This window comes from Malania oleifera, chromosome 8 (assembly GCF_029873635.1).
Source record: "Malania oleifera isolate guangnan ecotype guangnan chromosome 8, ASM2987363v1, whole genome shotgun sequence".
NCBI classification, from domain to species: Eukaryota; Viridiplantae; Streptophyta; class Magnoliopsida; order Santalales; family Ximeniaceae; genus Malania; species Malania oleifera.
In genome coordinates this window covers 77,077,882-77,096,806 of record NC_080424.1, presented here as the reverse complement: position 1 = coordinate 77,096,806, position 18,925 = coordinate 77,077,882, and the positions used below count along the sequence as shown (strand labels likewise).

General features: G+C 37.2%; 1 protein-coding gene across 6 annotated transcripts in view; it reads left to right on the top strand.

The window, feature by feature from the left end:
- LOC131161462 (uncharacterized) overlaps positions 1 to 18,925 on the top strand; it is a 48,407-nt gene that overhangs the window by 12,894 nt on the left and 16,588 nt on the right. For 4 of the 6 annotated variants that reach the window (XR_009138476.1, XR_009138475.1, XM_058117234.1 and 1 more), the window contains one exon: positions 7,668 to 8,434. The exons of the other annotated variants lie outside the window; for them this stretch is intronic. Coding sequence is in view for 2 of the 4 variants with exons in the window: in XM_058117234.1 (XP_057973217.1) it covers positions 7,668 to 7,860 (193 nt within the window). In the remaining 2 variants the exon portion in view is untranslated. Of the gene's footprint in view, positions 1 to 7,667; positions 8,435 to 18,925 lie in introns of those variants that run through there. 6 annotated transcript variants of the gene reach the window in all.

Below are 18,925 nucleotides of genomic sequence, written 5' to 3'. Positions count from 1 at the left end.
TGAAATCAAGAGGCTCTGAATTTCCTTAATGTTGGAATTGGTGTATTCTCAAGAGGGGGGGGGGGATGAATTGGGTATTTAAAAGTTTCTACCTAGGTTAGATCCTGATTCCACAGTTAGTATTACACAAACCTAAGGTCTTTCTATATAATCATAAACCCAATCAAATATTCAAACAATTAACCACATGTACTGCATATAATAAATCAAACCTAAAACATACATGTTCTGAAATTGAAAGTGCGGAAATAAAATAGAGAGCCGACACAAAATCTGATATCTGGGTTCGACCTGCCTACATCCCTGCCTCAAGCTCACAAGTAAGAGGATTGCATTATGACTCATTTAATGGGTGGAGCAACACCTAATACAACACCTTATCAGGATGGTGCACCTAGTTCTCTTAACCGGGTCTGAACCAATCCGGGACTATTCACAGGGCTAGTCTCTCTCTTCCGACTAACACGTCGGGAATACAACACAGATATGAATTTTGTGTACAAAGAGATGCTTCTAATACAAGCAGATGTGTACTACAATATGCTCAATACACTTACATATGATAAGGAATTAATGCTCAAGTGAGATCTTGAAAATTTAATTCAAGATAATATATTCAATAAAAGAATATTCAAGTTTACCTCAAAACCTTAATCAAGTATCACAAAAATATTTTATCAAATATAATCACAACAGATTCTTAGGGTTTATGGTTGCAGAAAATTTTTCAAATGAAGTATGCAAGCTCTCAAGTCTTGCAATTTGAATGCCAAGACTAGGAAGCTAAAACGAGTTATTTCCAATCAAATATTTATGTACGAAATATAATGGGAATAAACAATCAAGCAAGACTCTCAAAAAAATTTTTCAAATATATGTGAATATGTGAGAGTAATGCCAAGAAAATGGTTTGAAATGATGCACAATAACACAATCAAATCTCCCTACACCCTTGCAATTGATTTGCAAGTTAGGAGAACAATAAAAAGGAACTCTCTATTTCAAAATGATATGTGCAAATAAGTATGTAAGAGAGTATATGAAATTATACTTGAAAAGTTTGAGTATATAGCAAAGGGAATATAAAAAAATTTGAGAGAAAATTTGCTTAATCACTTTGCTAATTAGTTACTAATCTAAGCAAATGAGGGGTATATATAGATATCCCTCAAATTTTGACTGTTGGGGACCTATTGGGGATTTTGAAAAAGTTTAATTAAAAATTAATCCCAATTACCCTTAATTAACCACGGTAAAAATAAGGCAACCCGAGAGTTTTGGTCGCCTGGTTCTTCGAGTCGGTCGCTCGAATAGACACACAGAGAAAAGTTAAGATTTTGAGTTCGGGTGCCCGAGGAAGAGTTCGGGTGGCTAGGCGAAGGCGATTTTCCAAACGCTCAAGGTTCGGTCACCCGATGAACAGTTTGGTCTGTCAAACTTCATTATTCGGTCTCCCGGGATTATTTTGAACTTAGAGTTCGGGCGCCCGGGGAAGGTAAAAAGTGATTGTTCTTATGTTCGGTCGACCGTGGACATTCAGTTCAAATTAGGTTCGGTCGTCCGGGCCATGGTCAACTGTTGACCCTTTGCACATTCAGTTGCCCGAACTATTTTTAACACTCTTGGTTCGGTCTCCCGAAACCCTATTTTTGTCCTTGAACTTATTCAACCATGTGTGAATAAGTTAAAGCATTTTGTGCTAAGGTTTTAGGGTCCTAGTGGTCAGTCTATGGTCTCTTGAGATTTAACCCCAAAAATCCGACGTCGGTCGACCGAAGGTGATCCCTAAGATCAATCTATGGTCTTGAGCATTAAACCCTATCATGCATGATGCAGTTATTACAGACCATAATAAATTACAAACCAAACTGAATGAATGCAATTACAAGAAATAAAAGTTGTCTTCATTCCTTTTGCTTGTTCAAGAGCCATCTTAGACTTGAACTTTATGGACTGTATGACTTCCTTGTGTTCCTACCCTTAGTGCATGCAAAGGATGATCCTGTTCAAACAACTCAGTACAGTTAAGATACTTTATATTTGTCATAATCAAAACGAGATAGGACTCAAAAAGTCAACACTTATGCATGAAGGGTTTTTTTATATTTCTTAGGGATTATAATTTGACTATTTGAGGGATGTTTCATTTTCAAGTGCTCATTGTGCTTAGTTCGCTGATGGCATTAGATCAGTGACTACTAGGATTGATAAGTTCTTGTTTATCACTAATTGGGAAGAGGCTTTCCTACTCTTACTCAAAAAGTACTCCCTAGAGGTATTTCTAACCATTGTCCTTTGATTCTTGAATCTAATCCCGTTAAATGGGGCTTACTCCATTTAGATTTGAAAACATGTGGTTTTCTCATTCTGATTTTCGAAGTTTGGTTAAGAGTTGGCGAGTGGCGTACATTATGGAAGATTGGGAAGGTTTTTGCTTTATGAACGAATGGGGGTATTTGAAAGTGTAGTTGATAATGTGGAATATGGAGACTTTCGGTGATGTTAGATCTAGAAAAAAAATTTTCTTGAGGAACTTGGGGTGATTGATAGACTAGATGAGAGGTACCCATTTCTGAGGACATTGTTTAAGGACGTATTCAATTGTCCTATGAGTTTGAATAGGTTGTTTTAAGGGAAGAGGTTAGCTGGAGGTAGAAATCTAGAAGGAACTAGGTCAAGGGCGTAGATTGTAACTCTAGACTTTTCCATAGGGTGGTGAATGGTATAAGAAGAAGGAATTTTATTGAAGAACTTGAGGACTATAGAGGGGAGGTTATTAGGGATCCTCATCTTATTCCGAGTTTGATTGCTAATATTTATAAGAGTACTTCTTTAGGGGAGAAAGAGAGGAGAGTTATAGGGGTGGATTGGTGTTCTATATCAGCTCATAAAGCAGTTTGGTTAAAGAGACCTTTTGAGGAAGAGGAGATTAAGAGCTTAGTTTTTGAGATGGATAGAGAGAAGGTTCCTAGGCTAGATGGCTTTACTATAGCTTTCTTTCAAGATTGTCGGGAGACCTTCTCAAAGTTTTTCACAAATTCTTTGATAATGGAAGGAAGTAAGGAGTCTAAATTCTTGTTTTTATTACCCTAGTGCCCAAAAAAGATTGTGCTGTTAAAGTTAAGGACTTTAGACCAATTAACTTGGTTATGAGTGATTTTGGCTAAGGCGCTATCTAAGAGATTGGCTACAGTTTTGGACACTATTTCTTTTAGCTAGAATGGTTTTGTGCACTGGGCTGCCCTTTTTTTTAGAATGGTTTTTTAGGTGATAAACAGATTCTAGATGCTGCCTTGATAGCAAATTAGGTGGTTGAAGATGTTGCTCATAGGAAAAAGAGGGGTCTAGTGCTGAAATTGGATTTTGAGAAAGATTATGATAGGGTGAACGGGAGTTTCTTGGACAAGGTTATGGATAGGAAATGTTTTGGTCACAAGTGGAGGAAGTTGATTAAAGGGTGCTTATCTTCTATGATCTTTTCTATCTTATCAAATGGCGAGACTACGCCTTGGTTTCATGCTTCTAGGGGGAATTCTCTCTCCCCCTTTCTCTTTACTATTGTGGTTGTTGTTACCTTCAGTTTCCAGATGAGTCTATATTCTTCTTGGAGGACCATAAGTCTTTAGTTCTAAATAGTGGGGCTTCGTCGAATTTTTGAAGGGGTATTGGGGTTGAAGATTAATATGGGAAGAGAGGTATTGCGGCTATTAAAATGTGCTTGTAGAGAGTGTTAGGGAATTAGCCCCTTGGAAGTTAGGTGTGCTAAGTTGGGGTGGCCGATGACCTATTTAAGGATTCCTTTGGGGGCAATCATAGAGTAGCTAGTTTTTGGGATTTGGTGGTGGAGAGTGTCCGAGCGGTTAGATGGGTGGAAGGAAGCCCTTTTTTTTTTTTTTCTAGGAGGGAGGATTACTTTAATTTAGGCTTGTCTTTCTAGTATTTCGTTGTATTTTTTGTCTATTTTTAAAATTCCAATTGAAGTCTCTAGTGAGATTGAGAGAATTATGATAGATTTTTTGTGTTTAGGGGTAGGGGGTTTTACGGAGCACTTGGTGAATTGGAAAGTGGTGTGTAGGACTAAGGGTGGTTTGGGTCTTGGAAATTTGTTGTCTAAGAACACGAATCTTTTGGCTAAATGGCTTTGGTGGTTCCTGTTAGAAGTTTCCTCCTTGTGGAATAAAGTTATCAAAAGCAAATTTGGACTTGATGGGAATGGGTGGGATACTAATTTTTAGGTTCTAGATGTTCTTCGGAAAGCCTGTGGAAAGTTATCTTCCAAATTTACCCTCTCTTTATTCTCCACACCAAATTTGTGATGGGTAAGGGTTGCAACATTTAGTTTTGGAAAAATACATGATTGGGGAATGTTGTTTTCGCCACCTCTTTTCCTTGCTTGTTTCATTTGAGCTTAGGGCAAAATGACCCCTTTTCTTCTTCTATTGTGGATTCGGGCGGTCCTTTACCTTCCTGGGATTTTTGTTTTAAGAGAGCTTTCAATGATAAGGAAACTATTGAATTATCTTCTTTGTTGGTTGTGATGAACAATTGTAGAATGTCTTTTGAGGATGATAGTCAATCTTGGTTGTTGGATTCCTCTAGTTTTTTTTCGTGTTAATCTTTCTTTGATTTCTTGGTTGGTACCAATCATTCCTTTCCACTCTACAAAGTAAATTGGAAGGTTAAAATCTCCCAAAAAATCAGTGTTTCTTTGGTTGATTGTGCTTAATAGAATAAATATTAATGACTTGCTACAAATGATAAGACCTTTAGAGGCTCTTTCCCCTGATATATTTATGCTTTGTTTTGATTGTTTAGAATCTATTTCTCATCTTTTCTTGCATTGAGATTTTTCATGGAATGTTTGGAATAAGTTATTTAATTATTTAGAAGAAAGCTGGGTTTGTCTAAGAACAATGGAGGAGTTCTTGGCTATATCTTTTGTGGGGTTTGGAAGGAGGAAAGAAGCTATTGCATTATGGAATTGTGCTTTATTTGTAGTGCTATGGGGCTTGCGGAAGGACTGTAATTTGCATATTTTTTTCGGGAAAGAAGATTCCATATTGGTTGGTGTGAGAGAAAGTGCTTTTTAATGGGTTCTTTGCAGTGTGTGGGCGTAGACACACTATTTTGTCTGGCCAATATATAGCAAAATATAGGCTTTTAACCTTAGTTTTCATTTCGATTTGAGGTTTTGAAATGTCATCTAAGGCCTTTGTCTAAGTGATCACTCTTTGGGCAGAGTCTAGCAAATCTTTGTAGTTTTTCTTTTTTTCTAGCTTTTCCTTTGTGTTTCACATTTTCTTCTTTGCTTTGGCCATTTTTGATCATTCCAGGTAGCTTGGAATGGCCCAAAGTGTTTAGGTGGGATCAAATAGTGATTTTGCCTTTGTGCATGCAAATTAAGGTAAAATCCCTATCATTTTGGGCTTTTTCGATCCTTTTTTGCCAAATCCAACTGCACCGGGTGATTTGGGGTAGTCTGAAATGGTAGGTAGGGGTGTGACAATGATTTTGATTTTGGGCACACAAATCGAGGTGAAATGCCATCATTTTGGGCCTTTCTAGTCTTTTCCCACCAATTCTGAATGTACTGGGTGATTTGGGGTAGTCCGAATTGGTAATAAAATGTCCTCCAGCAATTTCGCCTTTCAGCATGAAAATTAAGACAAAAGCCCCACCGTTTCTAATTTTTCGGCTTGTTTTTTGCCAAATCTAACTGCACCAGGTGATTCGGAGTAATCCCAAATGATAAGAAGGGTCAATAATTTTGGGTTTTTTTTTTCATGAAAATTGAGGTGAAATTCTAGGTATTCTGTAATTTTCTGACATTTTTGAACACTCTTGGAATATTTGACCTTAGTCTATGTGTATTTTGTTTAATTTAATAAATTAAAAAAAATAATTAAATACTATAATATTATAATTAAACATATACGTACTCCCCCTCCAATATATATATATATATTTATCCCTATCTTCACCACTTTTTTTTTTTTGTAAATTTTCTATTGTTTAATAATTTTTCTTCCATTCACTCACTTTCTTCCCTCTGTCATTCTTCTTCTTCTTCTTCTTCTTCCCCGCTCTCCCTACATGCTTGGGTGGCCGAAGCATCGTTGGAATGCCATGGCTGGCCTGCCTCCCTCCACCGTTTTCCTTCATTTTTTTTTTTTTTCTCTATTTGTTTCTCTTTCCATCCACTCTCCCCACTCACATACTGCCTTTCCCACTCATTCCCAGCTGTTTTGGCACCATTCATGGTGCCCGATAGTGCAGCTCCGATGAGCTGCACTATCCCCCACTCCTTTCCTTTTTTTTTTTTTTTCATTACTTCTTTCCCTCTCTCTCATCCTCCTCTCACCTATATATAGCCCCGAAGGGCTGGACACAAAAGGGGAGAGGAAAACAAAAGAGAGGATTGGAGGAAAAGAATTGGAAGTTTCTCTCTCTCTCTCTCTCTCGGTCTTCTCTTTTTCTCTCTCTAATTCTCTCCCCTTTCCCTTTATTCTGGCTCTCCATTTTTTAGGCTGAGACCCCTTGACAGGTAGCCCTCTTTCAATCTTTCTCTTTCTTTCGGTTTTCTCTCTCTCTATCTCTCTCTCACGCTCTCTCTTTCTCTCACTTAGCTTTACCTCCTCTCTCTTCCACCTCATGTATGCGAGAATGTGTGAAGCATGCATGAAGGCATGCATGCATGTGTGTGTGTGCATGTGAGAGTGTGTGAGTGCGTTTGTATGTGAGGCATGAAGGGATGCATGCATGTGTACGTGTGCAGGTAAGAGCATGTGAGGCATGCTTGAAGGCAAGCATGCATGTGTGCATGTGCATGTGAGAGGATGTGAGGCATGCATGCAGGGGTGCATGTGTATATGTGTGTACGTATGATGTATGCATGTGTGTGTGTATGCTGTGTGATGTGTAAAGATGCATGCATGTATGCATGTATGTGTGCATGTATGAAAGCATCATGTATGTGTGTGTGTGTGTGTATGCGTGCATGGGTATATGTGCATAAGTGACATGTTTAATGATGCGTGCATGATAGTATGCATGCATATGTGTGAGGGTTTGTGATGCATACGTGCATGAATGTATGTGTGTGTGTGTATGTATGTATGTATGCATGCATGTGTGTAAGGTGTGCGTAATTATGCATGCATGATGGATGCATGTACATTTGTATACATATGTGTGTGTGTGAGAATGGGCGATACATGCATGTATGTGTGTGTGCATGTGATGGAATGAGTTATGCATGAATGTATGTATGCTTGTGTATATGTGGATGTGGATGTGAGAGTAATTATGCATGCGTAAATGTATGCATGTGTGCATGTGCGCATGTGCGTGCATGTGAGATCTGTGTATGCGTGGATGCATGGGTGCACTTGTGATTTATCCATTGTGTTTGTGTATTTATCCATGTGTGTATATTTGTTTATAAATATATATACCTATATATATGTGAAACTTTATGTATATATATGTGCGTGTGTACATGTATGTGTGAGTATGTGTTTTAGCATACATGTGTTTTTATTTGCAAGTATATCTGCATTTAGCATGTATTATTTTGGTCACTATTTTATTTTGGTGGCAATTGATTACTTTACGAAGTGGGTGGAAGCGCCTCATATGCCAGCTTTGACCTAGAACATTGTTTGCAGGTTTATGAAAAGAGAGATCATATGTCGACATGGCTTTCCTGAAAGACTGATCATAGGCAATGCAAAGAATCTCAACAATTCAACGATGAAGAAGTTATGTACTCAATTCAAAATCATGCATCATAATTTTGTTCCTTATAGACCAAAGATGAATGGGGCAGTAGAAGCAGGCAAGCAGCTAATAAGAATGTGAAGAAGATTTTAGAGAAGATGACTGAAACATACAATGATTGGCATAAGAAACTCCCATTTGTCTTGCATGCATATTGCACTACAACCTGAACATCTACTAGGGCAAACCCCTTTTTCCTTGGTTTATGGGATGGAAGCAGTGGTATCGGTAGAGGTGGAAATTCTCTCTTTGAATACTTAAGGAGTTGGAATTAGATGATGAGGAATGGATGGGGATTCGATATGATCAATTGAACCTCATACAAAAAAAAAAAAGATTAGTAGCTTTATCTTATGGATAACTTTACCAATTATGAATGATGAAAGCCTTCAACAAGAAAGTAAGACCAAGGTGTATTAAAAAAGGGGAGCTTGTTTTAAGATAAATATTGCTCATCCATATTGATCCTTGGGGAAAATGGATCCAAATTATGAAGGACCTTATTTAGTCAAAAGAGCTTTCCTTGGAGAAGCACTACTATTAGCAGACATGGATGGGGAGGATTTGCCAAATCCTGTGAATTTTGTTGCTGTAAAGAAATATTATGCTTGATGTATCAATTTGAGATTTCTGAAATAAATGAAAATTTCCCTTATGTTCTTTGTGCATAATGATTTGTATTTGAGTTAAATTGCCTGCATTAGGGGCTAAAGACAGGTGGCCATCGTTTGGCCGATCAATGAATCCGTAAAGAACCCAATTCAATTTTCTTTCCCCTTGCAAGCCTTTTGCGCCAAAATAAGCCATGTTTTTCAAAAGCCAGTTAACTAAAGATCACCATGGATTGGGGTACTATTAATTGACAATTCAATCGAAGAAATGGTAGGTATCAAAGTGGAAGTAGGCCATCTTTCTATTATATTTATCCATTGCTAGCCCCTTTGAGCCTATTTATTCATTCACAACTCGTCATAAGGTCATCCCCCACACTGGGGCAGTTTTAGGGATGAGGGAAATAAAAGTCATTGTGAAAGGCCAAAGAAAATGAAGGAGAGTAGAATTTGAGTAAAACAAAATGTTGAAAAATGAAAAAGAAAGATGATGAATAGAAAATTGAAAGAGAAAAGTATCTCCTTCAGTTAAGAAAAGAAGAAAATGAAATACTAATTGAGGTTAGAAGTGGTGACTATCTTTGAGAGGTTTTCTTGTGACCTGGTTGAAACCCTCAAGTCTTACAAATCCTTTCTTCTTAACCCACAACTATAGCCCACATTACGGTCCCAATGAAAAGCCTTGATTGGATCGATTAATCCGATTTTGCTTCAATTGAATTGTCAATTTAGGACGTGTGTCCTAAACTACGTAATGACCTAATCCCATAATAGGTATGTAGGTAGCTCATGGATCCTTGATTCATGAGTACGGTTGATTCAACATAAAATAAAAGGGGAAGCCCCGAGAAGTGGCAGATTGGGGATTTTGAGCCTAGTTGCCTACTTTTTCTTAAACCTAGAATCCTAGCCTATGTTTCGTCTGAATCTTTAAAGATCACCTCGAGGTCCCGAAATGTTGGCAATAGTACTCATGAGATAATTCAGTAAGTAACATAAATCAAAAGGAAGATGATCCCATTTAGCAAATTTCCACATTGTAGGCATTGATACATAGATATATCTCTTTGGATTTATAGCCTTTGTTCGGCGCCAATCATTGTTGAAAATCAAAATGGAGTTGAGCATTCAAAAAAGAAGAAAAAATATAGAAATAAAAAAAAAAGAGAAAAATGAAAATGAATAAAAGCATTGAGTATTCGAGGAAGATCATATTTCAGAACTGAACTTTGGGATTGTAATGCTAGTCAAGGAAAAGCCATTGCCTAAAAGAAAAGTAGGCAAGGAAAGCATGGATAATACATGATTGATAATATTTGGTTGTGGTGTGAAATTTTTTTCGTTTTTTCTTTCTTTGGTACATGTTTTGCAAATCATGAATTCATTCTAGAGAAATTTGAGAGCTTAGTGTCCCCAAATGTTGGTAACTGGGGCATTGTTCTCTCCTCAAATGTTGTTGGCTAGGGCATCTTTGTATCCCTGAATGTTGTTAAGAGGGGCATCATGGGTAAAACATGATTTCTCCTCTCCACGGTTTGGGAGTCAAAAGATTGTTAATGTTGAGTTGAGATACATTCGAAGATTGGTTTCAGAATTCCATTTGAGAATTGATTAGATGGACATTTTTTCACAAGCCTTCCTAAAGAGGAGAATTGTGCATCTTTATGCATTGCATGCATAGTATCAACAATGAGGTGAAACATTCCATATATTGCATGAGCAAAATTTGGATGTGTCCTCACTTCATGCATCATATTGTTCATATCATAAAAGTTTTTGTCATAAGATCTTGTGAGTAGTGTTCGATTCACCTCTCGCACCCCTGATTCATTACCTTTTGTAGTCCGATATGGTGTACACCCTACTTCCGGTATAAGGGTCGATTCTCCCCAATCCTTGATATTTTTCCTTTTCATAACCTCATATGGTCCTACCTTGAGTATAGGGGCCGATTCTCCCTAATCCTTGATAGTTTTCTTTCCAGCAAACTAGTACGTTTTCATCTTACTTTCGAAGGCATGTGGTTTAGTTCCCAAATCCAAGTAGTTTCTTTACAAATTGTATTGATTTGTCTATCTCGGGTATTGAGGTCGATTCTCCCCAATCATTAATAGTTCTCCTTTCTATAGACCAGTATGGTCTACATCCTAACTTAGGTATAGGGGCCGACTCTCCCCAATCCAGGTAGTTTCTTTACAACTCATGTTGATTTGTCTATCTTAGGTATAGGGTTCATTCTTTCCAATGCTTGATAGTTTTCCTTCCAATAGACCAAACTACATCCTACCTTCGGAGGCATATGGCTTAGTTCCCAAATTCAGATAGTTTCTTTACAAATCGTGTTGGTTTGTCTTTGACTTGACTCTAAAAACACCTTAGAGATTAACTCTTAAGTATAAGAGTGTCAGCAAGTAGCAATTAAGGGAAGTCCCTAAGTCATCTCTGTTGATTCAGGTGTAATCCCAAGAGGGGGGGGAGGGGGTGAATTGGGTATTTAAAAATTCTTTGACACTTTTTACCTCTTAAATCCTTCTTATATATTTACTAATGAATTCTTGTTACTTAGTTACTTATGTGTAAGGCTATCCAACCTAACCATGCAATATACACAATTTAAGTCCAGTGCTAAAAATAAAGAGTAAAGGGAAGAGAGAGGACAAACACGGTTTTACGAGGTTCAGCCGACTTGGCCTACGTCCTCGCCTTGAGCAACCACTCAAGGATTCACTAAATCCCTACTCCTTAAATTGGGACGGAGTTTCCCTTACAATCCGCTGCATACAAAAGGCACAACTCCCTTCTACTCCGCTGCTTACAAGAAATACTGCTCTCTCCTCATACACCGGTTCACACACCGAACCGTGTATACAATAGAATCTGAAAAATAACACTCAAAAATGCTTCTAACAAAAACGTGTGAGTACAAATCAATTTCCTAATACATTAACATATGATATAACTTGAAGCTCATGAATGTATGAAAACGACACAATCGTTTTAATGTATGATATGCTTCAACACACAAATCCCTATTTAACCAAAACTCTCAAGTAAAGATATATTTAATATGTTTTGGAGTATGCTAGGGTTCTTGGTTCACTTTGCTAAAATGCACAAATATATTTGAAGTGAACTTGTTAACAAAAACTTTGTCTTGAATATTAAATCAATCAAAATCACAAAGTTTTTCTTTCAAGTATTCAATCACAAACTGAGTATATTGCTTTTCAGAAATTATCCCTAAAAAATATATAGTTATAAGTACTAAGGATATTTAATCAAGCATTAAAATATATCTAAAATATAGATCCTTTAGAAAACACACACTTAAAACAAACCTTTCAATCAATCACACAACTTAAATCAAGTAATGATCTTGTTTAGAATAACTATGTATATGTATAGGCACTTTCAAGATCAATCTTTTAATCAAAATAGGTTTTTCAATAATAAGCTCAATGAATGATATATATGTATATTTATATACTCTTGAATCAAAAATCAATCAACCAAGTTAAATAAACTTTCTCAAGTAATGATCTTTTCAAAAGACAATTTTTATATGAATATGCTCACTCAAGATCAAAACTTTTCTAATGATAGTCAAGAGCACGTAATGGGATGAGATGAGAAGTTCTTAAGAATAGTAACTTGAAAGATCAAACGTCAATACTAGATTGAAGTACAGTTGAGTAAACAAGTTCCTTTTGAGAATCTAAGTTGATTTGCCCAAGCTCGAAGATTAGAGATTGAAGTGTAGGCAATCGTATAGCAATAGGAGCAAATTTTCATTGTTCTTTCAACAAGGTGTATTCTTCTCTTTCTTGCGTGTCTAACCTTTTTTCTAGGATTTAGATATTCAGTATATATAGTGTCTTACCCTTAGAATTGATCTCAACCGTTGGATCAAATAAAAAGCTCGCGATTCTTTTTAATAAAAATCTGATTTTTAAACTTTCCCGCGACTTTAGGCAACCGAAGTGGGGTTCAGGCTCCTGAAGTGGCAAGTTTAGGCGCTTGAGGTCCTCAGTTCAGGCGACCGAAGTGCCTCTGCCAGGTTCTGTGTTTCCCATTAATTCTTCAGGCTACCGAACTTAATCTTCAGGCAATCGAAGAAATTCTTCAGGCGACTGAAGTTGAGTTCATGCTACCGAAGTCCCCTTTTTCTCAATTATTCATTTCCAGTTTAAAATTCTGCTTTGCTCCTTTTCTTGGGTCTTTTATAAAACAAATTTTCATGATTTTAAAAACATTTCTAAGTCTATGGAAGTTCCCTAATGATGTACATGAAATACATGAATCCTAAAATCATTCTAAGTTACGATGAGCCTCAAATTAAATCATATGACAATGTAGGTACATGAATTCTAAATACCCATTCCCAAGATGTTCTTGAACTTTGCCGCTTGCATCTTGATTCTCATACTCTTTGAGTTCCATGGATCTTGCCAAAATTTGTTAGCTTTACTTGAAGGCTTCCATGACTCGTTGTCTTTTCATGCATGCTTAATATAGTTCCTGTAGTTCTTGTTCACAAACTCCATGCACAGATCAAATACCAAGTGATTTGTCATTATCAAAACAGGATTGGACTCGTAGAGTCAACAATCTCCACAAAGAATGGTGTATGTGAATTCCAAATTTAACTATTGTCCGAAATTGAAGAGAATTAAAACACTACAGCTAACTAAAATGGTATTTACAATGAAATGGGGTTTCCGGACATGATCAGAAAATGGTTCCGGACCTGATCCGAAAATGGTTATTTTTCTTGATTTTGTATGAGATGGTAAGTTATCTAATCAATGGACTAAATGAAATTAAAACGCAACATGTTCATAACCCAAGTAAGACAAAATATAGTTACGTAACAAGTTCAAAAATTCGCGCACCAATGTCCATGTCACCAACACTATTTTTGTCCCTAAATCATAAGAAATTGAGGATGTGCGTTGAATGAATAGTGATTATCCTTGCTTCGAGGAGCTAAATCACATTCAACAACATCATCTAATCCACTATTTCTAACAATAAATGGTCAAATATAGTGTTCATGCTCTAACGGAGATTTTATCGAACACCTCATGTGCAACCTTGTTACTTAACCAAATTTTAATGTTTTTGTGTTTTAAAACATCCCATGAATGCAAGTAAAACCTAAACAACTACGCAAAACCAACGCAACCAATATTACTCACTCAATGATTCATTCAAACAATAAAATAAATGATAACAAAATTAAATGAATAAAATAATCCTACGTTTAAACATTCAAACAAAGAACCAAATCCTACGTTTAAAAATTCAGACAAAGGACCAAAAATGGGAACTTTATTAATCAAATAAAAAATTCAACCATAAAATTCTCAATCCAACATTAATTTAAACAAAACAAACTCAAACCAACAACTTAAATGAAACAAACTTAATCCAACAATAAATCAAAATACGGTATTGAAATAAACATGAAATTTAAGCAATAAAGGTCAAAATATGGAAGAATGAAGTAGAGGAGAGAAGATTTCGCGGTGTGGCCAATTGGAGGGGATTTCTCTCTAGGTTCGGCTGCCCCATTAACTCCAATCTGCAGCTTTGCAAAGTCCCTCCAATAGCCTTCAAAATAAACTCCAAAATGGTGAACACAAGAACAAGGAATGGAAGAATAGAGAGGGAAGGAGGAGAGAAGAGTAGAGAAGAGGGTTCTAATCCTTGTGATTACACAAAGATGCCCCAAAACTCCCAGCTGCTGCTGCTCTCAAGCTCCCGGCCTCCAACCCCCACAAACTCACGGCCATCACATGCTAAAAACCCTTCTTTTCTTGCCTCCTTTGCTGCCCTAGCCGTATTCCCCTTGAGATAGGGTCGTGGGCCTCTTTTGGGTGGCCCATGTGGCTTCTTTTTTTCATAACTTGGCTGCCCTTGCAGCCCTGAGCCCACACACAAGTGCACACGGCCTCCACTTGATAAAACTTATTTTTCCCCCAAAAATCAGCCCTAGCTGTGTGGGACTCCTTCAAGTGGGTGCATGGGCCCATTTGGATGGTCCATGTGACTTGTTTCTTCATAGCTTGGCTACCCTTTGCAGCCCACAACATATATGCACGAATTTGCAACCTTCAAAACCCCAAATGCAACCAAGAATAGCCTTTTTAATCTTTTAAAACTCTAATCCAACAAAGGATAGCTGCATGGGCCTTCTTTGCATGGCCCATGCTCTTGTTTCTCTTTAGTCTTCATGGTCCATCAAGTGTGTCCTCCTTGTGCATCCTTCATTGCTTTAAAATATATGTGCCTTCACCTTTTATTCCCGAGCATTTCCGTGCAATAATTAAGCACGAATGTCATAAATTTATGGATAAAAATAGGATAATTATCTCAAAATCATCAATTGAGCTCAATGTTGAAATACTGGACATAATTAGGCATTTAAGTAAATTTGTAATACTTAATTAAAGCATTTAAACACCTAATTATACAACTTTGAGGTGTAATCAGTCTCTCTTGGGTGTAGGGGCCAATTCTCCCCAATCATTGATAGTTTTCCTTTACGTAGGCTAGTATGGTCTACACACTACCTCGGGTATAGGGGTTGATTCTCCCCAATTCAGGTAGTTTCTTTTCAAATCGTGTTGATTTATCTATCTCGAGTATAGGGGTCTATTCTCCTTAATCCTTGATAGTCTTCCTTTCAGTAGATTGGTATGGTTTGCATCCTACCTTTAGAGGCATATGGCTTAGTTCCCAAAATTCAAGTAGTTTCTTTTAAAATCGTATTGATTTGTCTATCTTGAGCATAGGGGCCGATTCTCTCCAATCCTTGATAGTTTTTCTTTCCATAGACTTGTATAGTGTAAATCCTCCTTTAATTGGAGCTTTTGTTCCGCTATCTTCTTCGGTCTGATTCCTGGTACGTATTGAGTCTTCCAACTTTGGTCTCCGTAAATTTGCATGTTAAGTCCATTATCCATTTGTCCATGCTCCCTAGCCAAAATGGTTGTCTACGTCTTTATATGTTCCCTATAACAACATATAATGAAGTAACACTTCATCATATTTGTAGCCAACATATAAAAGAGGGGCAGCTATAGACACCCTATTTCATTCAGTCGTTGTATAGCAAACTATAGGCCTTTTACCTTATTTTTCATTTCGATTTGATGTTTTGAAATGTCGTCTAAGGTTTTTTTCTAAGCCATCACTCTTTGGCAGAGTCTAGCAAGTCTTTGTATTTTTTTTTTCTAGCTTTTCCTATGTGTGTCACCTTTTCTTCTTTGCTTTGTCCGTTTTTCATCGTTTCTGGTAGCCCAGAACGTTCCGAAGTGTTTAGGTGAGGTCAGACCGCGATTTTGCCCTTGTGCATGCAAACTGAGGTAAAACCCCTACCATTTCGTGCTTTCCTAGCCCCTTTATGCCAAATCCAACTGCACGAAGTGATTTAGGGCTGTTCGAAATGGTATGGTAGGTGGGGATGTAATATTGATTTTGATTTTGGGTGCACAAGTCAAGGCAAAACCTTGTCATTTTGGGCCTTTCGAGTCTTTTCCCACCAATTTTGATTGCACCGGATGATCTGGGGCAGTCTGAATTGGTAAGGAAATGTCCTCCAACAATTTCGCCTTTCGGTGCGAAAATTAAGACAAAAGCTCATCATTTTTGGTTCTTTGACTTGCTTTTTGCCAAATCTGATTGCATCGTGTGATCCTTAGCGGTCCTATATGGTAAGAAGGGTCAATTTGTAATTTTGGGTTTTTTTTTTTTTTTCACAAAAATTGAGGAAAAATTATAGGTTTCTGGAATTTTCTGGAATTTTTGGATACTCCTAGAATATTTGACCATACTATGAGAAACCTGTGAACCTACTGAAGTTAGTTAATTTAGTTATTTAGTTGAAAAGTCAGCAGACAACTCAACTTACAGTCAGCAGAACATTTAGCAAAAAATTATTCAATTAGCAAGTTGCAGCTAGTGTGATTCTTATTCAAAGTTCTGCTCAGTTTTTCAAAGTGGAATACAACTGTCATCCATTAATAGCACATGAGTGAGTTATTTAGTCTTGGAACTTGTCATATTCTTTGCCTTGTTTGTAGGTTTATTTAATGAGTTGTTAAGTTCCTAGAATATTAAAATTTCCCATCTATTCCCTATGTACTCTACCTTATAAATAGTGGCCTTATCCCAGTCATTTTAAGTAGTGAAAAATAGAAAAGAATCTCAAAAATCCAGAAAAAAGTGCTGCAACACTGTAGCTTTTTATATATGTAATTTATTCATCAAGTCAATAAATTAAAGAGGCATTTTTCAGTATTTTTCTTCTCTGTTTTTTCTATTCTTTTGTTCCAACAAAATTTGGTATCAGAGCCATGTCGTCCAGCACCTCTTCCTCGGCTGGAACCATGTTCAATTATTCTCAAAACCAAGTACCCATCTTTGAAGGAGAAAATTATGGGTACTGGGCTGATCAAATGAAAATTTTCTTCATTGCACAAAACTTATGGGAGATTATTGAAGAAGGGTATGATGATTCGACTTCAACAAATGATGATTCATCCTCTACAAACACAAGCACAACAACCTCATCTCAGAGATCTGCCCAAAACAAAGAAAAAATAAAAAATAATGCTCTTGCTTTGAGTTATCTTCATCAAGAGATCAACATGACCATCTACCCCCACATCTTTGGCATTCAAAAGGCTAAAGACACATGGGAAATACCGCGGAAGGAATTTCAAGGAAACAATAAAGTAGTCTCGATCCAACTACAATCTCTTTGGAAGAACTTTGATTGCTTGGCAATGAAAGATTCTGAAAGCATCAAAGATTTTTTCTCCAAGGTTGTTGAAATAGTCAACCAAATCAGAGCTTATGGTGATCGGATAGAAGAAAAAAGATCGTTGAAAAAATTCTCAGAAGTTTACCGCCAAAATTTGATCATGCAGTCGCAGCAATTGAAGAATCCAAAGAACTCTCAATTATGACTATGTTTGACCTCTGTGGTTCTTTAGAATCACATGAGGAAAGAATTAAAAGATCTTCAGGTCAACCCTTGGAGCAGGCTTTTCAATCAAAGCTCAATTTGAACCGGAAAAATCAAGAGAGGAAGCGAAATTTTCAGCAACAAGATTAGTCTCAAAGAGGCCAAAATAATTAGTGCCGTGGTCGTGGAAGAGGCCATGGCAGAGGCAGGAATTTTCAGCCTCAAAGGTCCAGCAATCAAGGACAGAATTGCATTATATGCAAGAAGTCAAATGACACCTCAGTTGAATGCTATTTAAGGTGTAAAAGGTGCCGCATTCCAAACCATTCAGACCGGGATTGTTGGCACAAGAAGAATGAAAGTTCAGAAGCAAATTTCAGTAAGGAAAATGATGAAGAGCAAGTGTTTCTCACTTGTCTCAATGTTGAAAGCAAGGACGACACGGTTTGGTACCTTGACTGTGGCTGCAACAGTCATATGACAGGTAACCATGAGTTATTTGTTAAAATTGATGAAAATGCTTCAAATTCCGTTATTCTTGGTGATGGGAAATTTGCAAAAGTTGAAAGAAAAGGTGTAATAGCAATGCAGTCCAGATCAGGTGAGCTAAAATTTATCCATGATGTTCTTTATGTCCCAAGCCTTGCTCACAATCTCTTAAGTGTGGGGCAGTTAATTCAAAAAAGGATATCAAGTCCATTTCGAAGGAAATGAATACAGAATCATAGACAATAAGAAGAACTCATTGATGGCTAAAGTTGAGATGACTCGAAACAAGGTTTTTCCATTCTCCATCAATTACACAAGTCCAGTGGTTTTGAAGAGTGAAATTTCAAAAGAATCTCAACTATGACATCTCAGATATGGGCATTTAAATCATAAGGGACTGCAACTTCTCAAGCAAAAGGATATGGTTCGTGGTCTTCCCAAATAAATCAAATCGAAGGAGTTTGTGAAGGCTGTATTTACGGGAAGATGCGCCACCTTCCTTTCTCCAAAACTTCTTGGAGGGCCAAAGCTCCTTTGGAGCTTGTTCATGCGGATATATTTGGTCCCACAAGAACACCATCTCTTGGAAACAAAAGGTATTTCATCCTTTTTGTTGATGATTTTACTAGAATGATATGGTTGTATTTTATTCAGCAAAAATCATATGCCTTCTCAATATTTCTGGAGTTCAAAGCCCTCGTTGAAGGGCAAAGTGGGCTGAAAATGAAGACCTTAAGAACTGATCGTGGAGGTGAATTCATATATCACCCATTCATGAATTATTGCAAGAAGGAAGGCATTCAAAGGCAACTAACAGTGAGTTCAAGCCCTCAGCAAAACGGAGTTGCTGAAAGAAAGAACTAGACCATTGTTTAAATGGCTCAGGGCATGTTAAAAGGTAAAGGACTTCCTAATTCTCTTTGGGCTGAAGTTGTACATACCACTGTTTATATCTTAAACAGGTCACCAACAAAATCAGTGAAGAATAGAACTCCCTATGAGGCTTGGAGTGGGCGAAAACCAGATGTTAGCCATTTGAAAGTATTTGGTTGTCTAGCCTACTCACTCAACA